The 27,611-nt window shown below is 40.9% G+C and overlaps 1 protein-coding gene across 5 annotated transcripts; it reads right to left on the bottom strand.

Annotated features, from left to right (window-relative positions):
* Nucleotides 1-7,940: 7,940 nt before the first annotated feature.
* ADNP2 (ADNP homeobox 2) lies at nucleotides 7,941-27,334 on the bottom strand. 5 transcript variants are annotated; one of them, XM_075745230.1, is made up of 5 exons: nucleotides 26,931-27,334; nucleotides 21,249-21,409; nucleotides 20,312-20,431; nucleotides 16,429-16,518; nucleotides 7,941-11,727 (listed from the first exon to the last, which is right to left on the bottom strand). In XM_075745230.1, the coding sequence occupies exons 3-5, from the start codon at nucleotides 20,417-20,419 to the stop codon at nucleotides 8,749-8,751; spliced, it is 3,177 nt and encodes a 1,058-aa protein (XP_075601345.1). In that variant the 5' UTR covers nucleotides 20,420-20,431; nucleotides 21,249-21,409; nucleotides 26,931-27,334; the 3' UTR covers nucleotides 7,941-8,748. The 5 variants fall into 5 exon arrangements, with proteins under 5 accessions (XP_075601345.1, XP_075601348.1, XP_075601349.1 ...); XM_075745233.1 differs by lacking the exon at nucleotides 26,931-27,334 and adding an exon at nucleotides 26,426-26,612; XM_075745234.1 differs by lacking the exon at nucleotides 26,931-27,334 and adding an exon at nucleotides 25,919-26,370.
* Nucleotides 27,335-27,611: the final 277 nt, after the last annotated feature.

Here is a 27,611-nt window from a genome sequence, read left to right as displayed (position 1 = left end):
ACCTGTAGCCATTGCACCAGGCAGGTATCTGACACCTTAGAAAAAAAAATGGCACTGACTCAGCAAGAAGGTTGAATTTGTCCAGTCCCTACCTGTCAGAATAGAAGTGGCTAAACATCCAGCAGCCCTCTTGACTTGAATAAAAGCTCTGTGTATTACTCGGGGAATTCAAACCACAATTTAGTAACAATAGTGCTGTGGTTGAAAAGAGTTGGGCGAGTTGAAAATGCATTACATACATATTATGTACTTCTCAAAGGTACATATTTTTCCTCATATATTATGGCCTTTCCTGCATTGTGAAATGAAAGGTCTTGCCCCAAATTCACAGGCTGGTGAAAGGCTAGATTCACAGCCGTAACCCAGATGTCTCTACTTTGAATGTTTAACACCCAGATCACTTGTCTAGGGTTTAGGATGTTCACTGTGGACTATTTGTGTTAAAACTTTGCATTTAATTTTTAAGGTTTGGTTTTATTTATGGCTTCAAAATGCTAATCTTTTAATACAGAAATCCTCTACTCTCCAAAACATGTATCAATTTCACAGGTTCAAAATCACTACTGTTATGTCTTCAGTAACTCAAAAGATTTTTCATAGATTGTATTACTTTGAGGATTTTTTTTTTTTTTTTACAAGACAGATCTAGTATGTGCTAAGGCTCTTTTTAGAAATGTTTCTGTGGACTGTAACGGGACCTCAAAGCAGTTCATATGTTGCATGAAGTGTCTAGCTCAGATTTATATTTGCTGAAGGCAGTATACCAAAGTTTCTGAGGAATATAACTTTCCTTGAATTAAATACAGAAATAGCTAGGTACAGTGTGGGAAACATTTATTTTGATAGACTCGGGGACATCATGCTCTTGTGGTTTTAAAACAAAACTTCGACCTTAAGATTAAAAATATAAACACTGTGGCCAGGGTTGTGTTCCCCTCAGAAATCCCGTAGGTGGCATTGCAGCGTAAGTTTAATTACATTTCAGCTGCTTTTAATTTAGAAGGAATGCAACTGGTTTGGGATTTTTTTTTTTCCAAGTTTGGTTTGTTGGGTTTTTTTAAGCTAGCCCTTTTCTACAGCTTCAGTTCTATCTTCTGTGCCATTTCATTCTCAAAATCAAACCTGCACATGCCTGATAAGTCTCTCTTGCTTTACATAAATTTACCTTCTCCTATGGATGGCCATCAGGAAGTATTCAGGACTGACCCAAGAATGTAATTCTCCAGTACATAAACTGGCATGTCGCTCTTGAATGTTTTTGAGAAGCATAACTGACATCAAGGGCATGTATGGATGTATTAAATTGTTGGCACAGAAATGAGCCTAATCCATAATGATAATTTTTGGTCTCTAGCGATCTAGAAAGTTCATTTAACTAGGTATTTCAAGAGGCTAATCAGACATAGACATACACACTCTCAAGGTTTCAACCCTTGTGAGCAAAGTTAATGTTTTTAAGATTCTTGGAAGCCCTTGGTTGTTCAAGGAATTCATGCGCACAGACATGAAAATAACACGAATTACAGTAAATTCAGCATTGTTGCCTTAATTCAGAAGAGGGGGAAACAGCAAGTGAGGAAAACAAGTTATAGCTGCAGATGCCACCAGAGAAGATCAGAAAGGACAAGAGAAGCTAAACCTTCCACAGTGTGTTTGGCAATGGTCACAAGCTGCTGGCCCATTTGTCTATCATTCAGAAAGGACATTATGTATCACCAGTATATTACCATCTGAATAATAACCTCCTCCCTCAAACTAAAGCATTCAGAATTGTACATGTAATTTTTGGAATAATTTTTATTACAATATTTTAAATTTTTATGTAAGTATTTCGTATTTTATTGTTAGAATACTACTATTTTGGAATAATTGTTATTAGAAAGCCTCTGGTCCAAGCTAACATACCCGATAAAGAATGGAACTAGTATCACAAGCTGCTTGCAAGAAGGACTTCTGCCCTGCCCGAGGAGACACGGTGCCCGGGCAGCTCTGGCCCCTTTGGTGCAGCAGCACTGGCCAGCTCAGCCTCGTGCCTCAGAGGGGCCCAGGAGAGGCTCCCCCATAGCACTACCTGCTCCCACAGCCCCCTGGCATCCAGGAACCCCAGCTCCCCTTCACACTCCTCACTTCTCCAGAGACCTGCTCAAACCTGCCTCTGGTCAAGGCCATGTTCAGCAAAACCCCAGCCCTTCCAGTGACATCCCAGAAAGAGAAAGCAAGGGTGAGACACAGCCACATGCCCTCACAGACAGACAGTTTGGAAATTTGCCCATGGTAGCCATCTCCCATGCAGATTTTAACAGGGAGCTCCCACTCCTCTTCAAAACACCACTCCAGCTAAGGTGAAATGTGCCTCTGCGTCCCAACCACAGCAAGCACCCTGCCCTTGTTAGCTGGACTTTCAGCCTCTCACCAGGCTAGATCTTTTTGCAGGTTTTGATTTGTGTAATCATTCCCATGGAGACTGCCCAGTACACTGCTACGTTTGCTACTGGCTCATTTCTCTCAGTACTTTCTGGCACTTTGGCTCAGACATCCTCTGCAGACTCCCAGAGGCATGTACCAGCACCTGAAACGCAGGGATCGAGGCCTCCAGAGGCCCGGCGGCAGGTGGCACTGCTGCTCAGCCCAGTGGCAACCCTCCAAAGACGGTGGACAGAGCAGCTCGGTTGTCAGGGGAGGCCCTCCCTGCCCGCACCTGGAGGAAGAGCTCACGTCCCCGCCGGTGCTGCTGCCGGGAACCCTCTCACCCACCCAAATGAGGGAAGCCAGGTCCGAAGCCTGGGCAGCCACCGCTTTTCTACCAGGTGCAGCCACCTCACACACCTCCCCTCAGCTAAAGTCCTTGTGTTCACTTCAAAGCCGGCTTGCCCAAACCGCACTCGTTGCTTCTGAACCTCATGGCCCTGATCCAGGCACTGGTTTTGTACGATCCCATGCTGAATGCACAGGTGGTCACATTTCAACCTCTGTTCGCGCCAATGTTACCATTGGCCTTGAGCTGCAGCAGCCAGGCAGGTGAATCTATGCTGGCTAACCTTTATGCATGCATGTTTATAAATCATTTATTAAGTCCCAGCCCTCAAGTTCTTCACATACAATACTGGCTCTTCTCTACACCAATGCTGTCTGACAGCTTTCTTCCATTAACAAGTTTCATTAATAGTCTTGCACTTTTCACATCATTAATAACATTAACAAGGTCAGGCCAACAGCTACCTTAAAATGAGCTCTTACTCCAAAACAGGCCAGCCAGGACAGAGCAGATTCAGCCGTACTGCTCATGCTCTGCCTTCCTTCTCTGCTAATGCACAGTGCTACATGTAGGATCGTTGCTGACCAGCCCACCTTACACTTTCAGCTCCATTGAGGATCATGCGCAGCCACTGTAGCATTAATCAGACAGAACTTGATCACATGCATGGTCACACACAGAACAGACTGCCAGTGCCTTCAAAGGTAACAGACTACCTGTTTTGTGGTAAGTAATACCCTTGCAACCCTAATTCTCTGCCCAGATCAGGAGAGGAGACTGAGAGCTCTGAAAAGCTTGTAATTCAGTCCTTGGCCTCTAGCATAGCGTGTGACGCCCATCCTGCGGCAGATGGATGATGTTGCATGTATTTGCTATGCAAGAGGACTTAATAAATGACGTTGTTAAGGACACTTGTCCTTCATGACCTAGAAATGATTTCACAATGCCTGTTCTAGAACTAGGTCCTTATGTGCCAAAGACAGTATCTCACAGAGGCTCCAATAGCATCCTTTCAGCATCACCTTTTCTAAAAAGTGACACTGCTGGCATACCGTGTGACAGTACAGGTAACAAGTCCAGTCCACAAGAGACAGTCTTTCAGTGGAGACTGGAAACTGCCAGGGGAACTTCTCCCTCCTTTCAGTTTTTCTGCAAAGAACAACTAAAAATCTACGGTGCTTCTCTGTAATCTCTCTTCTGCTACTCATTTATTAATACTCGACTGTGCTTGAGTTGGTTTCTTCGCATTCTTCCATCCATCCAAACCAGCATTCTTCTTCAGTTATTCATAAAACAGCTGCTCTAATGCCAGTGAAATGTAGGCCAGTGGAGAACCACTGAGCAGCACAGATGACAGCAATCCCACCGGGAAGACTGCCACACCTCCAATCTCACTGTAGCCCTTTCATTCACTACACATCTATGCACGCCACGCTGAGTACAGCTGTGTTACCTAAAGCCACAAATGTCTTCCTTAGCAAGTCTCCAACTCATAGCCATGCAGCAAATGGATAGCAATACTGCTTTCTATACTTCGCGCTTCATTCAAAATTTAGTTTTTCACTTCCAAATGGATTCTAAGTCAAAATTACTCTGATAATACAATTAATCAGATCTTGCTCCAGAAATGTCCATGCCCGATGGCTCTCAATCATACATACACACTGTCAGCTGTTCCATACTCAGCTTACTTGGTGCAGCTCGAAGCATAAAATACCTACCGGTCTCAGAGTCTTTAAAATACTCACCCATATTATACGCCAGGATGGCAAGAACTGCTATTATTCCAATTTAACGGACAGTCAAAATAAGAACAACACTTGCAAAGATACTTGTGGCCTCTACCTTCCCCTGATTTTATTATAAGATGCTCTTCAACATACTACTAGGTAAAACACTGTGTTAATAGTAGTTTATGTGGAATTAAAAGATGCGCACCCAGCCCACGTTCGTGTTCCCGGTATCTGCAGACCTTCACTCTTCTCAAACATGCAGGGCACCACTGTAACCACACACTGCATATGTCCCCTCCAACTCATTATGTTAAATTTGGACAAATTCAAAGCAAAAAGAGCTCTGACATACATGTTTTGGAATCTGGTACCTAAGTAAAAAGAGAAATGGTCACAACTGTGGCTTGCCTATCGAGTCAGAGCAGCTGAAATGGAAATGAGATATGTAGGCACTAAATTAAGGTGTTAGGTCAGACCTTAAATGCAGTACCACAAAGTTCTGCTTTGTTCATGAACACCCTCAGTTTGTCCTTTTCACATACATTTGCAGAGGAAGGAGTGAAAAATCCTTCTGACTTTTAAAACAAGCCATGCACATTTTCTGAAGGGTTTTTTGGCCTTTTCCCCCCTTGCTATTAGATTGCAGCTTTTTTTCTCTGTGTATCCGTACTTTGCTACTTAGCATCAAGTATCTTTCCTAGAAAAATGTGCCCACAGTTAAGTTTGACAAATGTATGTTTGAAAATGGCACAGCCAGAGGCAGAAAAATTAGTTTTATAGATATATTTGTTGGGAATTGCACACCCAAAATTATATTTAACAGCTACTTAAATAAGCCCCCACGCTCTCCTGAACAACTTAAAATAGTGAAAGGGAAAAAAAAAAAAGTTTGATGTGATGGGGAACTGTAACAGTCTACACAAGAATACGGGACTGAAAACCAATCACAAGGGTGTTTCTGGTTTTGTCCTGTTCCAAAACATCAGCTTACCAAACAATATTAAGTCCCAGCACGTGAATGTATACAGAACATGACCAAGTCACATTATAATAATAATCCTTCCTACCACATATTCAAATTGTAAGTTATCACACTATTTCGTAAGCACAATTTTGCTGCTCAAAAACTCAAGACACCACTACAAAATACTTCTTGAACACGCAGACTTCTCCAGACCAATACATTTCAGAAGCAGAATACATGCAGGTATTTTTTTTTATATTCCCATAAGGAACAAGTACTTGCTACAATCATCATGCAAACCAACCAGTATTGTCCCCAAATAGACTTCTTTTACAGTGGACCAGAGCTTCATCCACGTGCTTTACAGACTTGCATTCAGAAAGTCTGCTGCAGAGGGCAGCTCCTTTGGTAGATGTTTTCCCCAACAGCACGTACCAGGAGCATTCAGCTCTGTCATAGGAAAGTGCCAGAGAGGCATTTACCACACTGCCCACACAGCCCTACATGGGGGCAGCAGGATCTTTCCAGACTAACGCTTCCTGACTGAATGACTTCACACGTGAGAAGCCTACAGCAAAAGCCTAATTTAGTTAAAGCCACTGATTTAACTTGGTTGTTTTCAGACTCCTTGGCTTTTCTGTAAACCATGACCATACTGTGTCTGTCACTACTTTCACATTTCAAAATTCATCTGGTTTTTGTTTTTAGTTAGTACCAAGATTTAAGAACATCAGTCTCTAGGAAAATATGCAGCTGTTGGTATTTGAGATAATAAAAGGTATTACTATAATGCACTAAGGTCTACCTAAAGCATTTAGATCTAAGTTCTAGGTCTTACTTTCCTTTTGTGTCTTTTAACAGCTATTTTGCACCAAAAGAAACTTTCACATCAAGTTCCCTGAATATATTAAAAAAGAGGGGGAGATATACACAATCATTTGCACACACACCTAAGAGGAAGTTAGAAAGTTGGTTTATTTGAAACTGTGAAGTCAACGTCCAATAAATAAAATGTTTAACATCACCACTGGACACTATATAGAAAAACTCTGGTAAGACTGGACTGCTCCCTTGGTGCCCCAAGCATGGATGAACCCTGAAATGACTTCCCAGCTCCCCACTTCAAGCTGCACTGTTGTCTCAATCTCTGACCATTCACAGCAAACCTTCCCCAGATGCACGCTGCCAAATTCCTCCCTGCAGGAGTTTCACTGATACCAGCAAAACTACCACACAGATGACAGGGCTCACAGTATCAAGGTTTTAAGAGTGAAAATGAGTGCCTGGATTTCAGAACTTCTACAGAGCATCCCTCTTCCTCACTCAGAGCCCTTCAAATTGGTTCATGAACTGTGCTATGCCCAAATATATTTTTTATTTATTTTTAATAAGCTATTATTAGGCTATAAGAACACACTGCTTGTTACTCATTGTCATTCTTTGGGGTGGGGCATGCAGACAATCCCATAAATGGTGCTTATGTTTGTTCTACACTGCTATTAAATGACTCGTTTTTTCCAAATAGCAGATTCTCTCCGTTTTAGTTAACTGTTACATATACGTTAAAATTCTTTGAAGTTCTCAATATGAAAATATCAAAATTGTATCCAAAATAGAATTTCAAACAGCTTATAGAATCTCAGGTGGACAGTCACCAAATTCTGCTAAAAATGTCATGCCCTTTTAGAAACGGCACAAAAAACAATTCTGTATCGGCTTTAAAAACTATTGCACACGGCAAGAGTATGTTTACTACTTAAAAAAATAGAAATCAGCTTGGGCATGCCACCCTTTCCTTGTAACACTGGCACAAGTGAACTGACAGAAGAGCCTGCTCTTTTTTTTCTTCTGGGAAAGAAGAATGGCCAGAGGGGGGTGAAGACGAGGAAGAAAAAATAATGCATACTCTAGGTTATTTATTATAGAACTGGCTATTAATGAATATTAGAGGCATTGTTTGACAAGCCAGATGAAACCAAGCATAATCCAGAAAGAAAGGACAGTGCTAAACAATGCCTCAATGTGGCCACCAGTACTACAGCTTCTTCAACTCAAGCGAACCTTCCCAACAGCTTTTCTGTAATAGGGATGCTAGTTCATATTGAACAAGACACTCTATTTGGGTTTTATACTATTCTTATGCTCTCTATAGGACAATAAAAACAATCACTACGAGTATCATTGGTTGAGATACTCAACAGTTTGAAGTCTTGATGCTACCAAATCATCCAGTTTCAATTTGTACAATTTCTGACTCAAAGCTTCAAGCCACGTATCTAATTTGCTGGGTACGAGGCACTGCTCAGCTACTACTTCATAAAATAAAAATCAGATTTTTCAGCAAACTTAGGTGATATTTGGATAGGGCCTCTACAGATAAGTGATGTGCGCAGAAGTCATATACTCCATGTATCAAAGCCATGTGACATTCTCCCAAGCAGTTTTGCTGTTTGAAAAAGAAAAGAAAACAAATGCTGCTACCAAGCTCTGAACAACAGGTATTTAAACACCTAGGCTTCAACACCAACAGAAATAGTAAACACTTCTGGTTAGCAAGATCTATTTAACAGGTAATAACACAACCATTTCAAGTCAGTTAATTGTAACATTTCAATAGGCACCCCAAAAGCCCCTCAATCCTCACCATGTTAATACTAGTTAGATACTACAAGTCACCAGACTTAACTGGCACAGGTATTTTGACGGAGAAAAAAGGAAAAGATTGCCATGTATTTTATTGCTACCAGTGCACTGGGAATTTGAAGGGGCAATCAATGTAAAGGCTACACTTGGTTCTTCAGTAGATTAAACAAAAATAGGTTAAAAAAATTAGGACTTAAACACACAAATAATCAAATAGATGGTTTTTACGTAGTTTACCTCAGTATTTTAACCAACATTATACATTTTATTGTTTAGAAAAGATGATGACATTGCAGAAAAATAAAATTGAACAGGACAAACATTTTACATGGTGGTATAAAAAGTGTAATGGGATCCTGGAGGGGAAGAAAGGGAACTCAAAAAAAAAAAAAAAAAGGGAAAAAAAAAATCCCACTATTCCAGAAAAAGTAAAAAGCTAAAACAAATTCCAGATGTGTAAGTCTGAAGGTTTTAGCTTTTTCAAATACACAACTACGTGTGCCTTTCACAATAAGTCACAACTGAACAAGACTTTTTGTACTACTGCACCCTTCAACAGGCCAGTCTGCAAGTTAAAAGCAAGAATACAATAAATTGCTAAATCTGTAAGTATGCAATTATGGATTGCTTTTAGCTCTTATAAAAAAACTTGTTTATATATCTAATGGTTCATCTTTTATATTCAAACTGTGCTTAATATTTTTTAGTTCAGACATACTGAAACCCAGAAGCACAGATGGTTTGTGATTATTTATCGCCTTTAAGCATATATTCCTCCTTTTTCCAAAGAATGATGCAACATCAATTTTCCAAGCATATAGCAGTGAGGAAAGTAATTCCATCTCTTTTTTAGAAGGATACGGCCTCTCATGAAAGTAGTCTGTCAAAAACTGTTTTTGAGCCTCACATGAATTGTGATCATACTGTTTAGGATCTATTGCTAGAATGCGAAGATCCTCACTAGAAGGAAGTTTCTTCATCTCAGTCCGAGTATTAATCTTTTGTCGTTTGAAAGGCACTACCCCTGAATTCATTTCTTTTTCTGGAGACAGAGCTATGCCAGTACTTAAGCCCAGAGGCTGCTGTTCCTTATTCCTTTGGTCTTCTCCAACAAAGCAGGAATCCAATTGCTTTCTTTTCAGTATTGCAGAATCATGCTTTTCACCATTCACGAATAATAGCTCTTTCTTCTCAGTACGCTCAAGCTGCATCTTCACGCTTGAGTTACTGTCTTTGGGAGCACTTCTACAACGGAGCAAATGCACAGCAATAGCTGTTAGAGTCATATTTCCAGTGTACACACCACAACAGTGGATGCACTTGAAAGCAGGAGACTTTAAAATTGTATGTACAGTTGGCATTATATGATGCCGCTCTTTCAAATGCATTTCATAGGTTTCTTTACTAGCAAACGTGCCAAAGCAAAAGGGACAGGTTAACACTTTTTTGTTGCATCTATTGTTCACTTCTGCTGTCTGAGGTTTCACTTTGATGTAAACAGGGACAAGTGTCCTTGAATTTAGTCCAGCAAGCACTGCCAAATGTACTTCTCTTTCACCAATGTCTTCTTTCGGTAACACTGTACTGAAATCAAAGTGTGGAAATACAAGGTCACCCTGAGCATCGTTACCTAGTTGAAATCCTCTGTTGCTATAATCTGCATGTAACTGCTTTTCCCCATTGTGTGTAGTTTTATTGTGCTCCACGAGGCTTTTTAAGTCATGGAAAGTAACTGTGCAAAACAAGCAAGCTAAGCCATGCATCAAGAGATGTTTCATGAGCTCCTCCTCACAGAGAAAACATTTGCAAGAGAAACATCGGACCGTTTTTTCTGTCATCCACCTCAAAAAGGGTGCGCAAGCTGCAAGTTTGTCAGGTTCCGGGGTTTCCTCCATTTTTACTTCACCATGTTTGTGGGCCACCTCCATGTGCACCTGGTAGACATTTGACGGGAAAAGCTCATTGCAAACAGGGCAAGTCTTCCACTGCTTAGCCTGTCTGCTAGCCTGGCTTGTTTCAGGACCAGACAGGGAGGCTTGCAGTGATATATTCTGCGATGTTAAAACCACCGGAGGAGAGGGTGCGCTAGCCGGCGACTGGGACAACTGAGTTACCGCCCCAGATTGCATTAGCTGGATGGGCACTTGCGGTGGCGTAACAGTTGCTACTCCACCACCGGGAGGTACAGGCAGAGTAACTGAAACTGGGGCAAGTGTGTACGTAGGTATCCCATTAACCTGCTTACCAGTTGGAATCAACTGCCTAAGTATAGAGCCCGCAGTCAAAAAACTTGCATTTTGAGAAACTGCAGGTTGAACTGGCTGATTTACTGGGATAACTGCTGGGGCAACAGGTTGATTAAGCTGAAGAAACCCAGGTCTGACAGGATGTCTGACAGGTACGACCCCAGAGGCAACAGGCTGGTTAAGCTGGAGAACCCCTGGCGCAACTGTCTGTGCCACAGGAAGGACCCTGGGACCAATGGGTCTACTCACATTCCCAAGCGACTGGTTAACGGAGAGAACCCCTGGTGGAACTGGGCGATTCACAGGGCTGACAGGTTGAGTAACAGGGAGCATTCCAGCTGCAACTGGACCATTTATAGTACCAATGGGTTGATTAATAGGAAGGAGCCCAGGCCTCACAGGCTGATTAAGAGGAAGAACTGCAGGGGCCACAGTTCTATTTATGGTCCCAACAGAATGATTAAGAGGAATAGCTCCAGCCCTCACAGGCTGATTAAGGGGGAGCCCATGGGAAACAATGATAGGCTGGGAAGGCGATGGCTGAATATTAATGTTATTCTGACCTACAGGAACATTACTAGGTATAAGAGTAACATGTGACGGGGTAGCAACTGGAGCAGATGTATGTGGAAGGCTACCAGAGGCACTTGGAACAGTCAGTGATCTGACTGTGTTTTGAACTGCTTTTGGCTGTGCCACACTCTGGTTTTGATTATTCTGTGGAAATGCAAGCTGGATGCAAGCTGGAGCTGTGACTGAACCTGCTGGGGCAGTGGCAGGCCCTGCAGATGGAGCAGTCACTGCCACACCCTGGGAAGGCTTTGGAGCAATATGCATTTGTTTCACGAGTCCTGGTTTCTTAATATGTTCTGAAATCACAGACCGAAGTTTGTTCTCCAGGTCTCTGTGTGTTTCAGCTGTCAAGACATGATACATTAGAGAATCCTGGCTGTTTGCAGAAGCATTACATTTTTTACAGTAGTGCTCAATAGCATTTTCTTTACTTTCATCAGGTTTCTGGCCAAAATATGTACTTATTAAGTTTTGAAAATGGTTCATCAGCACGTGTTTCTTCATATTGTAATACAATGTGTCTGTAAAGTGACATTTTAGACAGGTAAAGTTTATGATGTCACTCCTGAATTGTTTCATGCCATCCAAAATACTGACTGTATAGTTCTGTATTCTTTTATTAGATGAATGAAACATCCGGATATGTTTTCCCACTATTTTGGGATCAGAAGCAAATGTGCAGTTTGGGCAAGGAACCACCAGCTCTTGGTCCATTTCATCCTCATGGTAACGGTGCAAATGATTCTTGAATGAAGTAAGCAATTTTGACGAGAACTTGCATAAGCTACAGCAGTACGGCTTTGTTCTGTATCTCTGCAAACAAAACAAAAACATCCACTTAGAAACTGCCAGTTCCTAAATCCCTGTTATCTGTTTGAAAGTAAGTCTGCACCATCACCTGCAAAAACGCCTTCATTGGATGTATAGCATGTATCTTCTCAGTTTCATGGAGATCTGTTCTTGAAAAGCAGACTTAAAGATTACATACTTAAAGGGAGAAACATTTGTGCCTTTTTTTGCTTCTTTATAAAGAAGCCTTAAGTGAGTTCATTTCTACTCCAGTTCACCAGAAGCAATTCTGAAGCCTGTTTTTAAAGATGGGAAATCACACAAGCTAAGAAGAATTTCTATGCCACTGTACATAGGAGGTGAAGCCTTAGCAATTAGGAACAGCAGCCCTTTTAATATGACACTTTTAAAGCTTTTTTTAGGTTCAGGGCTACCTCCTATCTACTGGAGAAAGAGAGATAAGACAGACAAGGTGGGGGTTTTGTGTACTTCAGTATCCTACCCTTCACTGAAAGCTCTCCAAAAGTAACTCTCCCAGCAAAGCCACAAAAGACTGATTTTAAGAATTTTTTTTGGAGCCAGATAAATAATAGAAAGGAATAAAACCCCCTTTTATGATAAATCAGCAATGACCTCTGTATTATCTCAACATACTGGAGATCCCATCACAGTAATTTCTTTAAGAAATTTCCTCTAGCACACTCATTATAGACCATATAAAATATTTTTCTGAGAAGAATCTAAATGTATAAAAATAAACTTATCTTCCACTAAACAGTGGTCTGCTCTCTCAATTACAAGTCACTTGACAGCATTACTTGTCGTATCCATATGAACATTATTTGCTCTTTCTGAAAAACTAGTAGCCCTGTCCAACATTTTTTCTTACCAACATCCTAGGAGGTTAACCCTGGCTCCTGCCAAAAGCTACAGAATCAGTCACAGCAACATCCAGGTGACAAACCTGCACTCGCAAACATCTAGCGGAACTTGTCAGTAAGGTGTAAAACACATCTGAGGGAACAGACTTCTGCCCCTTATGCAACACCATCCAAAGGGAACAAGCTGTTCCACTACTACAGCATCCAGCCTAGGTAGATCATCCCTGTACATGTCACAGACGTGTTACGAAGAACTGTAGCAAAAATTTGTGCCTTTTTTTGTCATTTCATGTAGCCATGAAGGTGTCATCTATCAGCAGTACTAGAAGAGTCTCCTGATGATAACCAAAATCTAACCTCCAAACTCAAAAGACTGGGTCAGATAAAGCCACTGGCTGGCTAAGGCAGCTGAAGAGTACACCGTGAAAGTATCACTGCCCAGAGAAGTTGTGGATGCCCTCTTCCTGGAAGTGCTTAAGGCCAGGTTGGATGGGGCTTTGAGCAACCTGGTCTAGTGGAGGGTGTCCCTGCCCATGGCAGGGGAGTTGGAACTAGATGATCTTCCAGGTCCCTTCCAACTCAAACCGTTCTATGATTATCCTCTACTTATACTCTTTCGGTGTCTGGTCTCAGCTGCTACTAAAACTGCACCACAGCAAATTTAAAGTAAGTTTGAAGCTTTGGAAGTTTACTGAGTAGAGAAAGGCCACTAACACTACTGAACTACTGAAGCATACAGAACATTATTAAAAGCCGCACCTCACTAGCCTTACTTCTGAAGAAGTTTGATAACAAAGAGAGGTGACTGCTTATTTTAATTGATAATCCAAAGCTTAGAAAAGATTATATGCTTTTAAATACTGGGCCCATACACTTGTTACTTCCCCCTCCAGTCCACTTCTGGTTTGGGTCTTTCTGTCCCCATAAACTTATATCATAGTGTAATACACTGTCAATATTTCCTTGCTGCCAAGTCTGAGCAATGGTTGTTAGGTGCAGTGAGAACACTCTACAAGTAAGTGGTCCAAGTGCTGAATTAATTTACTATTCCATAGTAAAGATACTTCTACTTCTTATACAAACAAACATTGCAGTATACCACAAAGAAACCACTCCAGTACCTACATACTGCTAAGTCCGGGGAAATAATGTTCCATGCCCTCTTAGATCATTTATTTTTTGATGGAGGTAAAAATTATGAGAATTCAGCAAAAGGAAAAAAAGAAGTTCTGTACCTCAAGTTCTATCAAATTAGGATGAATCCTAAAGTCCCAATACTTAGCTAAAAAACCCAACAACCAAAATCACCCCAACAACAAAATTTCAAAAAAAAAAATTTGTTTCAGGAGAAAAGCAGCATGTGGAAGTCTGCTACTTTGATGTTTTCTGTATCAAATAGAGCTCTTCCACAGACACCTAAAAAAATCATTTCATCGGCGTGCTCTCCTTGCATACACATTTAAGTTGCTCTTTATGTTTGCAAGTGCTACTACAGTCTATAATGGCATCTCAGTTTTATAGAAAAATTGAGAAAATAAGAATTCTAAGCCACTTAGGAAAAATGAAGCATCTTGGCAATTGAGACAACACAACCCTAAACTGTACAAACAGAATCAAAAAAGGCTTATTGGAGGCATTTAGGAAAACTCAATCAGTCCCACTCCCAAGAACATATCCCAGAATGCAGTAACACTTTCCATTGTGTGGTCTCACATTCCCCACAACCTAGAGACAAGCAGAAAGACATGACAGCCTCCGAACCCAAAGTTCTTCCAGAATTATTAATGCCTCTCTAAAAATAGTACTAATGGTAAACATCAACTCATCTAAACAGACATCTTGTCCAGCCTACAGAGTTTCTAATGTAGCTCAAATAACTTATTTCCCCCTTATAGCAACAATTTTGGAATAGAACATCCCAAAGGACCAACTTATTTTCTACCAAATCTAGGCAGCATGATGCCAAGGTATGTGAATGATATATATCGAGGAACCATGGTTGTTTAAAGAAAATTGATAGGAATAAGTTCAGCATCCAAAAGACATAGCTTGGCAAACCTGTTCCACAGCAACACAACAACAAGCTCTACACTAAAGTTCATCAGATCAGACTCCAATCTTGTTTTTTGGACAGATACAGATACTACTGCTCATGCTGACTAGCTGAGTCAGGATCTGTATTTCTCCCTTCAGGTAAGGGATCAGGTCTCTCTGCCTGGTGTCTCTCCAGACAATAGAGATGAAAGAAGATTCCCTCTCTACTGTATGATTTTTAGTTCTCTCTCATTTTCACTGAAATGGCTAATCATTTTTCCTAAAGGACTGTGGAAGGAAGATAGGGGAAAAAAAACCCTCCTTCATCTTAAGTTTTAGAAAGGAAGCTTCACTTGCTCTGTCTTCATCCTCTTCTTCCCTGTTTCATATCTGGGGAGGAGGGGGAACCTCCTCTGCTCATTTAACTCAGAAGATCTCCCAACACTGAATTTCTTTCTTTAGTCAGAAGGTGGAGAAAAAGGCAAAAAGAACAAAATCAGCAAGGCTAGAGCTCAGGTAACATGCTGACTGGAGCCAGGATACCTGATAAAAGGAGAAGTTTTCCTTGTGCATAAAGAAGAAATAAAAAAGCAGAGAAGGGAGGGAGGAAAAAAAAAGAAAGAGAGATACACTTTCAAAACCATTAATGGTATTTATTCTTGACTGAAGGTAACTATAAGCCTTATCTGAAGCAGCACCAAGAGGCTAGACACCATCCATCTCTACAGACCTAGTCAAACAACAAGTCCTATTTGACTCTCATCCACAAATTCACTTGAACAGATGAACCTCCAGTCTTAAATGTGTGAACCCAAGTTCGGGAAAGGAGAACAGGAGACAAAGCAGACAGAGGCCCTGAAGGGCAGGAGGGGTCACTTTCTACTAAATGACAATTTGGCAAAGACTGAGTGGCTTTGCATGGTCAGCTTGTATGTTGAGGGCTTTGTTAAAAAAATGCAACTATTGCAATTGGCAGCCTCAGTTTATTTTAAAGATGGTAAAGGCAGATAAAAAAAGTCCTGACAAATCACCACCACAATATTCTAAACCATTAGGTTTTGATTCAGGATGACAAGAACAGACCCACTACTGTTCACATGCTGTTGGCAGACCTTCCTCATGGAAGCAATCAGGAGCCCTAAGACTCTTCAGCAAGACTGAGAAAAGTACCTTTACTTCTGGATATACTTCTATGCTTTACAGTGTCTTAGAAACTTGATAGAATATAAAATTATAGAAATCCTTTGGTCTGTTCATCTCAACCCTGCCTTTCTTGTAGATTCTAGCTTCACACAAGATTCCAGCTACATAGCACTAAAAGCTGTTTCGCATAGACAAATCTAACTGGAATATGTTTTCCACTGCAACCCTATCCCAAGCTGCTAATGATAATTTCAGCTTAATCCAGTCGCACCTATACAATCACATTTTCACCCTTCTAATGAAACAAGAAGCATGTTGTATACAAGAGCATGTTAAGACTACATCTCAGATTAGGCTAAAAAGGCAGGACGTTAGAGTGACATCGTAAATACTGGTGTTCAAGGTTGTATCCTTAAAGACAGCAAACAGCACATTCAGTCCTTATAACCAGTTCTTGCATTACAGGGAAGAACTCAGAGGAAATGAAAGATTATTCCCTAATAGCACACTGATGTTAAAGCTTTTTTTTAAACCATAAAGAGATGTTAAAGCTATTTTTTTAACCATAAAAAGGTGTATTTCAACTTTTACAGAACTTCTGAAAGTGATAAAATACAGCAACTCCATATGCATGTCTACCCAGAATTTTTAACACAAATATACATACCTTCCTTTTGCCCACAGACTCCCAAGGAGAGACATCACTCCATGAAGTGTTACAAAAGTGTTTTTCACCTGGGTCAAAACTTTTAAGATTCTAAAAGAAAAAAGAAAACAAGAAATAATCTGCTTTTGCAGTCTGTTCTGAATACAAAAATAGTCTCAATATACAGGAAGGAAAAAGAAAAGAGGAAAAACCACACAGAGGATGAATGGACAGTCCATACAGTATTCAGACACAGGTCTCAAGACTCAGTTCAAAGATATTACTACTTTGATCCCTCTGATTTATTTTACCTCAAATACTTGTTCATACGACTGCCTCGTAACATAGCAGGAATTCTGAACACTTCATAGTTACTGAAAATACAGGAGTAAAAATATTTACACATTAATTCCATTGCTTCTAGCCAAGTTCACAGTGAATACTGAAAGATATTTTCTCCCTCTACCTACCTCCTCCTAAATCTCTTAATATTTCACTATTTACTTCCATTTATTAACTTACCACTATGGTTTACTTTGCAACACATTTTAGCATTAAATCTTCATAGTGTTACTATGCTTTTAACTTGGAAAAATACAGACATTCCCAGAAGCTTATTTCAAAAAGCATCAGTAGTTTTCCTCAAGCTGTAAACCCAACAATATTATCACATCTGGAAAAGCCGCATCAGGATAAACAACTTTCCTTATAGCATTCTTCTAATCAATCCCATCAAAGCAGTTTATGTTCCTTAAGCCAAAGCCAGCTACTACTCTAAAAATCTGAAGTTCCTTTCCAATTTTTGGAGGATCACACATATCCAAACACAAACTTAATGAAAAAAACACTAGATTCCTGTTTGCTAGGCATTTCTGAAGACCCTAGGCTAGCTTCAACAGCACAGTAGTGTCTTAGATGACACACAGGCTATGCTGACAACCAGCATCACTTCTCCCCTCACATCTCCTTCCCTTTCAAACCCCTCTTCACTCAAAATTCTGCAAGATGCTTAGAGAGATGTTTTCACCCTCTGCACCAAACCCCATTGGAACAGAAGCAGCAAGTAATAAAGACCATTTAAAATTAGCTCATCTTCAAGTGAAGTGGAATTCATAAATCTAGTAATCTGTGGCCAAAAAAAAATTTATATTTATGTGAAATTTACAAACGACACAGGATATACTGAACAAAAAGAAGCAAAGTCTCTAGAAGCCAAATAAACACTCTACATAATGCAGGCTCTGCCTGCACTAGGCTCCTGTCCACACTGTGCAAATGTGAGCATCTCTGGGTGTGTAACAGATTATAGTGAGCCAGAAGGTCATGTCAGTGATAATTTGATTTAAATTAAATCATTCAAGAATTTAACGAAGTTTGCAATAAACTTTCTAGCTTTTCCAATTTTCGAGTTTCCCCAAGGAGAATCCTGAAAAGCTACAAGCAACAACAAATCCCCTCCATTCTAATCAACACCTAGGTACTGAACAAGTCATCTATTTGCCCTTCAGCCAAACCTTCTTAAAAAACACCTGAGAAAGAATCCTTGCACGGAACAAGAAACTCCACGGCCTTAGAGAACGCAATGCTTTTCTTACATGTGTTTCATAGAGAAAATGAAGAGACTCAAGATGTACTAGCAATTCTCTAGCCAAACACACTGAAGTGAATTGTACACTGTCAAATATTTTTTTTCCTGAAGTTTATGGCCTACCCCAAACATGTTCTGCTTTTTGAATACTTTCCACCAAGAGAGGCTCCTAGACTTGAATACCAGATGCCCACAAGCTAAATGTGACTGAAACAGCTATTTCCTACAGAGAAATAGTCACTGATAAAGAAAGACGACTCTTATCACTAGAGTTAGTCAGTGCTGTGAACAGCTATTCTGAACTCTTGCTTTAAACAGAGATACATACTGATGTCCCACAAGCAAGCTTTGATTGGCTAACTTGTTACGCCCTTCCCACATTTCTCACTTTGAGGAGGAGAGCAAGGCAACAAGAAGGGAATAAAAACCTTTTAAGAAGCCTGGTTAATCCTGATGTGGCTATTTCTAAGTTTAAGAGAAAAACACTTTAAAAACTAAGAAATATTCTCCCCACTGTATTAAAGCCATCACTGTTTTCCAGAACAAAAAGATAAAATGCTCAGAGTTTAAATGCAGACTTAAAGATCACAGTATGTTAAAGAAGCTAAAATAGTTTACTAAAGAAAGCCTCTGACATTACTTAAAAGTAGTACTTTGAGAATCAAACTAGTAATCTAGCACAAAAGGCTCATGCTTTCTTCCTAGCAGAGATCAATTGAGAACTTTCAGTCTAAAAACTAATCACAATTTCATACCATCTCCTAAATTGTTCAGCCTCCTCACAAGGACAATGTCCAGAAATCAATCTTAATATTTGAAGGGGGAAAAAACCCCTACAACCTTAAGCTACTTCTTGCATATTCACACTTTTCTACCAAAAATAAATGCCATCATGGTATGAGCCATGTACAAATTAAGATCTAAAAACTATTCTTCTTGCTGCTAAAGTTATACCAAAACCAGTCTCAGGTTACTTGGAAAAAACAAACTGAAGTTATGAACTTGGTTGAGGGAGAATTATTTGCAAAAAAATAAAATAGTATTTTTTTGGCCCACATCTTAGAGCTTTTTCCAGAATGGGATTGTTCACCACCATTTACTAAAAATGAAACAAAACCAAAACACACACACTCCTCCACCACCCCCAAAGAACCAACCAAACAGAAAACATCTTATTCCTCATTCACCATTAAACCACATAACTGCAATCAAAAAGTTAGCATGCAATCAATTTCTTAGCAAAAAAACCTAGCATCACCAAAACTTCAAAGGGTTAAGACAGAACAGCTTCTGACTTTGAGGTTTAATTACAAAACAATATACAATACAAAAACATTAGGAAAATGGAAATTACTAGACAAATACGCTTCTCCCCAAGCTCTTATAACATTTAGATATAAATATTGTTCTACTGCAATAACCAAGAATGTTCCAGAATTAGTTATGCACGTAGACCTTAAGCATTTTTTCCCCAATTATTTACTTGCACAGTTTCAGAAAAAACACCACAAAAGACAAAAGCACCCCTATAAAGAGTTAACTTATTTTAGTACCATCATACAGAATTAATCCAAACTCTTGACTACGGTCAATGTGAAGTCATGAACATACTGACCAGTCAAAAAAGCCTTTGTACCAGCTGGCTGAAATACACTACTGTTTAATCACTGAGTTGTATTACTGTGTTTGCACTTTTTCTGGTATTAGGTTTGCCAATCTGCACTTGTTGCACAATACTTTCTCCTGAAAATGGCAACAATGGTTCACCTTGATCACCCCAGTACACTTGCATATATTTTTTAAGATGCAGAACTGAACTGTAACTCAGTAAGACAAGTTTGCTATTTTGCCCTGGACAAAGTTTAAAGGCCTGCAACAAGATTCCTGGGTCTAACTGCTTGTATTTTCCGAAACACTGACAATTTGTATATCCTTCAGAGGCTTGCCCTTGATAAGTGACAGGATGCCTTCAAGTAGACTCAGGCCTTCATCTGCTTGTGATTTCAAAAGAAGCACAAACAAGTTGTTCTGTAGTACACAAATAACATTTCATTAGTCTGTGGTGTTTTTCCTAAAGCTGTACTGTTTTCCCTTCCTTATTATTAGCAGAGAATATACAGCACCATTTATAACACATTTGTTGTTTCTTTCAATGTTATGTACTAAAACACTAAATTCCACCCCAGCATATGAGTAGTCAGTCATGAGTAATTCTTCAAGACCCCCATCATAAAAATCCATGGCAGAGAAGTTATCATATATACACTAAAAAGTGGCATTTTTTCCCAAGGGTTTACATTATTGCAAATGCTTTACCTTCAACAATTCCCTGCAGCTGTCAAGCCCAAGATCCACAAGAATGCCCTTCACCTTTTTTCGAGCCTTCCTGATATTATCAAGATTTTGAACAGGAATTTGAAACATTTTGCACTTTTCCTGAAAAAGAAATACAAAAAAGAGATGGAATACTTGAACTTGAACACAGGCACTCACATTTAACAGTATTAAAACAAAAGTCTGAAAAATGTATTCTTAAATATGAAAACCTAAAAGCCTTCAGCCAAAAGAACTAGTCTCAATAATATTTCCCAGATCACTTGCTTTGTCTTAAAGGAAACAGAATCCAATTTTGGGGGGAGAAAAAAATCTTTTGTATTTCTTCTCTCTTATCTAAGTAAAATTCCCAGTTTTTCGTTCAGATCTCTTTGTTTCTATATGGCAGCTATACTATGTTTTGTGGGGTTTTTTGTAGAACATGAACACCAGAATTTTACTAAGTTCTATTCAGAAAACTACTGTAATATCATATAGGAAGTAGGAATTCGACACCTTTCACCTTGAATATAAGAGACAAGATAAGAAGCCCCTTTGATAATTTGTTGTCATGTATGTACAAGCTTAAACTGATTGCTAGTAAAATCTAAATTTCCTGCAGAACTTTCTACTGCTGTAAGCTGATATGGACCTTGGCATAAAAGAAGCTACTACAATATTAATGCAGTAGAAACAAAATGTAATTTATGTATGGCACTGATAACTAAACAGTTGCAAAAACCACTCCCACATAAGACAGAAGCTACAAGCTAAGCCTCACCAAAAGAAAAAAAAAACAACACACAGACAAAACATATTCTGTATGTCATCATTCAAAAAGAAAAAAAATAACCAAAACTTTGATTTATGCACAAAACATAAAATTCAAGTTATTTTAATTAAAATTCAAGTTATTTTAATTAAAATTCAAACAACTCACATGCTATTCTCCTCTTCTTCTCCCCCCAAAGGAAAGGTGTGTAGAGAGAAATGGAGAGGGAGCCCCATTTGACAGATACTAGTCTTGTTTTCTAATATCTTCTATCAGTAAAAAGTCGGGAAGACATTCTGATACCATTGGGGTGGGTGTGGAACAGGAACCTATACAGAATGGAATAAATCAGAGTAACTAGTCTGGCATTTTTTCAAAATCCAAGGAGTAAAATTAAGATGTAAATTCCTCTTTTTAAAGTGAAGTCAACTGGAAATTTGTATAGGCGCTGGTTAAAGCTTTGTGATCAGTCCCTTTACGATAGCAAGTTACGTGCACCAACCCTATGTTCCACTGCAGGTAACAACAGAGCTGACAGGATGTCATGATGCTCAGATCAGCCAGAAGGAGATGTGGTTCAATACATTAGGCTCCACTGGAAACGGTTCTTCCATCTCAGTCTGATACACTGATGCTACTGAAGAAGGTGAAGCAGACATTTCTTGAGGCATGTCCAGCTCACAAAAAAGAAACATTAGCGTACAAAGGTGTAACATGGATGTTGCATATTATATCTAAAGAGTTTTCTTAACCAGTAATCTTTCTGAAATGGAAGTCATTAATCCAGGAGAAAGAAAGTAAAAAGAAAAAAAAGAAACTTGAATACAAGTTATTTTCCAGTTTTCAAGTAGTTGGTCTTCAATCCAAAAAAGATCTACTTTTCTCTATCACATGCAAGGTTATTCAGCTGGTGTTTAAACAAACTGCTTTGGAGTAAGACTCCAAGTTACTCATCTAACATTCTCTGTATCCATTAGACCCTGTCATAAAGGTCACACAATTTCAACCTTCTAAGTTTACCCCCTCAAGCCCTCAGTTTAATTCCCTGATTACTATGCAGTTTATTACCCATACTATTTTACTACTAATTTACTTCTCTTGTATTTTGGACGTTCTTCAAGCCTTAGCTTGCAGTTTGTTTCCATGTATAACTAGTCAATCTTTTATTGGTATGCATTCCATTCCCAACCAGCAAATTAAACATGAAAGCACTACAGTAAAATTAAACCTGAGCTACTCTAGTCCAAGAGTCATGTTCTTTTTACCACACTGGTTACCTGAAAGACAAATTTATCCTAAAGTACTTTTAACTGTAGTTACCAAAACACTGATAATCCATTGAGTTTTCAAAGACAGTACCATTTCATAAACAGAACCAAGGTACATTAATAGCAGAATAACAGAATCATTGTAGCAGCTGATGTCCCAAACTCAGTTCTGAAAAGGTCATTCAACCCTTGCTCAAGCATTTTATCCATCAATCTATTCCCGCATTTAGAGTTCATTTAAACAACACCTCCAAACTGGAATTTTATGCAGCACTAAAGGTTCCCTTCATTTCTACATTTGTAATCATATGTAACATCCAACTAAGTTCAGCTTTTCTACAAAGATCACAAATGCAACTCTTCCCTTCCAGTAGTACTGCAGTATTTTAATACTACTCTAAACAACAAGGTAATAGTCTGAAAAGTATCTTACGAGTCAAAGACAAATACTACTAGTTTGCCAAGTAACCATGCTTGACTACAATTCCTCTGCATTAAAAAGTGCAAAAATACTAACATTTCATCTCTTGAAAGTGAGAAGTCATCACAAAATGGAAAGTCCCTATTTGCCTTCCTTTTAGTCTGCTTCTTAGAACAATACTCATTCACCTCAGAAGGGACCTCAAGAAGGCACTCAGTCCAGCCTCCTATTCAAAGTGGGCTCAACAACAAATTGCAGCCAGGGCACTCTGCCTCTTTGCCCGTAAGGTCTTGAAAACCTGCAGAGACAGAGGTTTGACAGCCTTTCTGGGCAACCTCTTCCAGTCACGGACTGTGCTCACAGTGAAAAGGTTTTTTTCCTTACATCAAATCAGCACCATTTTACTTTGTGTTCCTAAGGAGACTAGGCACATGCAATCAAATTAAATATGAAGCTGGAGCAAGCAAGGTGCACAAACATGCCTTCCACATGCATACAAGTACATCTAGCAAAATCCAACAGTAACTAGGTAATCAGGCATTTCTAGAGATTTCATGGAAACAGGCAGCTAGAGAGAAACCCTACTAGAAGATCCACAGAGAAAAAGGCTGCAATGTAACTCTTTTTAGACACGAGATAATCTACACAGAAGCCAGATCTTCAGATATGTTCCTAGGAAGCTGGCCTTCACTAGTCTCTTGCTCATACAGCAGCTTATAGCAGGGAAATTATGAAAGGCTTATGAATTTGGTCCTTTCATATCTGCTTTAGAAATTCAATCATTCTTAGTTTTTAATACCTTTTTGTCTAGAAAATTGTCATTAGTAACTGTGGAAGAGGTTCTTTATAAAGATTTTCAGGTTTGGAGATATTTGAGTGGGAAGTATTTTTAACAGGTTTACCAACTTATATTTTAGTAGTATTCGGAGTTGACAAGTACCAATAAAGAAATATTTTCATTTTAAAGTCATTAGAAGTTGATAATTCAAGATCAGTTGAGAAGACAGTAATAACTGAATGAAAATTGAATGTCAGTATGTGACCTACTAATTCTCAGAATCTAAAGAACAAGAACACTGGATGGCAAAGACAGCAGCTAGGAGGACAGGCATGCCAAGAAACTGCCTAGAAGAATGCGAGTCCAGCTTGGCCATGCCAAATTTTACTCTCATTGGGTTGTTTCTGGTAAGCTTCCAAGCCCTCCAAGAAGTCATACCTGGATATCTGCTCAACGGTATATTATGCAGATCGTTCCATTCCCTGGACTCTTATCTGTGCCTTCTGAGAGAGGCCTAACTGGATTTAAGAGTATGTTGGCACCAAAGTTTATCCAGTCTTTGGAGGGAGAGGGAAAAAATAGCTATAGCTGCCTATCAACATCTCTAGGTGTTTTAGCAGCTTTGAAAGATTTGATTCCTGGAAATAAAAATAGTCAACTGATCAGAATGGATACTATGCTTATTATTTCATTTGTTGCAAATTAAAATTAAACTGACTATAGAAAAAATAATTAATAAAACCTACAAAGAGTAGTTCTGGTCAACAAAATAATGCTACTTTATTGTCTTAAATTCTGATTTCTACCCAAGTGCAACTTGATAGAAATCTTAGGTTAAAAAACAATTTAAACAAATTTTTTAATGCAACTAAAAAAATCAGAAACCTTTAGGAGTCTCAAACTGTAGATCTCTTATAGTCACAAAAATTTCACTCTTTTCTTGGCTATAAATCACATACCCATTAAAACAGTCACCTAATCAAACACAAAGATAGCCATCATTCAATAGTTGCTAACACAGTAAAAAACATTAAGATACATGATTACATAGATGAAGATACAGCGCATTAGCCTGCATCTTACAAAAAAAAAAGTCAAATGAACACAAATTTAATTTACTAACTTTAGCTACTGTGGTTTGAATAACTATTGTGATGCTTTATTAAGACATAATCAAATCTCTGTTATCCAAGACTAGTTAGAAGGGACTATACCATTCAAACTCATGGTGCCTTCCTAGAGCACTGACTCACACACACCTTGACTCCCTTGGGGATCAGCATTAGGCAGAAACTGAACCCAGCAGGACCCAAGCTCATTCTTGAGCATCTACATGAAGCCTACTTAAATCTCACAGGACTCAGTGCCATGCACATGCGAGCAGAAGTCACACACCAAGCCCAACTACTCTAGGAAGAAGTACAACTGCATTTGTACTGCACTAATCAGCCTGGTATGACTCAAAAGCATTTCATATAGATGCATACAGAACAGTCCACAGCACAGATAACCCACAACCTGAATAATTGGGCAGGGGACAGAACTGAAAAAGATAAGGCTTATGTTTCAGTGGAAGGATTGATGTGTTTAAACAAAAGCCAGCTCTACCAGCGTTCAGCAAGACTTAACCCAGTTACCTGGTAAAACATAAGGCATCATAAAACTTTTTTGTTTGTGTGCTCTTCATTGTGTCTGAAGATTTGCTATAATTTGGGGGAAGGATTGTTGGTTTTTTTACAAAACGTTAATGAAATGAACTATTAGAATTACAGGTCTTATTACAGCTTATAATATAGCATATTTATTACATACATTTTGTCTAAATATTGCTCTAAAGAAATCCCCTTTCCCTGTTCAAAATTAAATTGAAAGTTTAGTAAAAAGAGCACTAATACTGGATTAGGGAGTGGATTAGGGATCCCAGGAGTGAGTATTTACAAGTATTTCATCATAAGTCTTTAAAACTTTCAGGGGTTAAACAGGTATTTTTGATGATAGAAGACTTAAGGAAAACAACCAATTCCCCCCCCCCCCCAAATAGTTTACCTGTCAGAACTTAAACAATTATCAGTTAGAAGTTATTCATAATTTTGACAGTACAGAACTGTGAACTGTTGCAGCAAAAGTCAAATACCTATCTTTTATTCCATTTACAAATCTGGACAAAAAACAACCTCCCACTACTTGCTCTCAAGCACAAGGCAAGCATATTCAAATGGTTTTAATGATTTCCATTGTACAGGTTATGGTTGTTTGCATTATTAATAAACTTTTATATGCATTGCTGAAGTACCACAAGAATATTTAATGCAATTTTGCATTTCATTAACATTTTAGATCTCATTAGTTTTCCATAAACTGTTTCAAACACCGGTATGGTCTATAAGTAATTAAGACTTTTCATCCAGTGACTTTGAGACGATCTGTTAAGTTAGTTCCCTAAATACTTTAGCGCTTAAGTACCGACAGAAATTAGAAGAGGAAAAAAGCGTTCCTCAACAGCTGTTTTGTAAACAGCAGCCCTAGAGCAGCGAGTCCCCCCTGTGTTACAGGGTCACATTAGGCTAATTTCGACTTCCGACCATGGGCAAACCCGGAAGTCCCTCCCCCGCTGGTGCGCGCTGCGGGCAGCGGAAAGGGGGATCATACCCACGCAAGCCCACGGGACTGCCTTCAAGGAAACACGGCGGACATCGTTGTGGTTTAGCCAAGTCAGCCACGGTGGGAGCGCCCCGCAAGACACCGGCGGTCACAGCCTCGCCGAGAGGCAGGGACCCAGCAGCCCTGCCCCATCCGCGCCCCGTTAGCCCGCTGGGTCTCCAGAGAACGAGCCCGGCAGCCCCAACAGGCCGCTGAGGGCAGGGTAGCTGACACCCACCTGGTCAGGCCAACATCCTCGGGCCTGACAGGAGCCGCCCCCGCCCCAGCCGCCTGGAGAGATCCAGCCACCGGGGGGGCTTCAGCGTAAACGCCTCCGGCGCCTCCAGGTGCTTCCCGGGCAAGGAGTCTCAGAAACTCCACTGTTGCAAGGCGGCAACATCCCCTGGCAGCTATCCGGCCCCACGACTCCCCGCAGCACGGCTCGGCGCACGGACCCCCCCACGCCCGCCCCCCAGTGAAGCCCATTAGCCCTCGGCGAGGCGGGGTCTGGGCTCTCAGCACCCCACTAAGGCGAACCGAGAGGCGAGCACACCCAGGGCGCTACGCTTAAGCCGGTGTTTATTGACAGCATCCGGCACAGCGCTTCGCGGCCGCGGCGCCTCCGCTGCGGAGCCCGCCCCGCCCGCGCCGGGCACCTCCGCCCCCGCCTCCCCGCGCCCCTCGGGGCGGGCCGCCGGCGGGCGCCGCCTGCAGGCGCCGCCGGCTCACCCCGCTGCACCTACCCAGCCAGGCTGCAGGGGGAGCTCGCCGCCGCCGCTCTGCCGCCTCGCCGCCGCCGCTCCAGCCGCCACCGCCGCCTGCCGGGTCGCGGGCCCGCGCCGCAGCCTCCGCCTCCCGCTCCTCGCAGCGCTGGCCCCGCCGCAGCCGCCGCCGCCTCGGCCGCCGCGCCCCTCCCGCGCCGCGCCGTGCCCGCCGCCCCGCCCCGCGGCTCCTCCTCCTCCGCCTGCTGCCGCGCTCACTCCGCGCACCGCGAGGGCGGCGGCGGCAGCAGCATCGCTGAAACCCGGGACCGCCCTTGGCTCACACCCCGCGCGCAGCGCCCGCCACCCCGCACCCGCCCTTCGGCCTCCACCCGCTCCTCATCCAGAGCCAGAAAGAGAAAATGGCGCTCGATTTATCCCAGGAAGTGACGTCGAGGCTCATTTGCATGCCAGGCAAACAGCCAATGGGAAGAGACTTAGGCCAATGCTCCTATTGGCTCCCCAGAGGAGCTGGGCGCGGCTGGGGGCGGAGCCTCGGGAGGGGAGGCTCCGGCCCCGGGGCTCACCTGCGCCCTTGTCACCTGCCCTTCCTGCTTGCACCCTCCAAGGGGCACCACTGGGGGCTCTCGCGAGAGCTGGAGGTGTGACGTCATGTTGGAGTGGGAGGAGCCTGATGACGTGCCTATCACCTGAGGTCACCCT

This window comes from Balearica regulorum, chromosome 2, assembly GCF_011004875.1.
Source record: "Balearica regulorum gibbericeps isolate bBalReg1 chromosome 2, bBalReg1.pri, whole genome shotgun sequence".
Classification (NCBI taxonomy): Eukaryota; Metazoa; Chordata; class Aves; order Gruiformes; family Gruidae; genus Balearica; species Balearica regulorum.
The sequence above is the reverse complement of the archived record's forward strand: the minus strand, read 5'-3'. Positions and strand labels throughout refer to the sequence as shown.

Bases quoted from the DNA above. Each gene is read 5' to 3' on its own strand.
- ADNP2 (XM_075745230.1), bottom strand. From the start codon at position 20,419: ATGTTTCAAATTCCTGTTCAAAATCTTGATAATATCAGGAAGGCTCGA. The intron at 16,519-20,311 runs GTAAAGCATTTG...TTTTTCTTTTAG, and splicing joins GCTGCAGGGAATTGTTGAAG to AATCTTAAAAGTTTTGACCC. The intron at 11,728-16,428 runs GTATGTATATTT...TTTTGTTTGCAG, and splicing joins AGTCTGTGGGCAAAAGGAAG to AGATACAGAACAAAGCCGTA.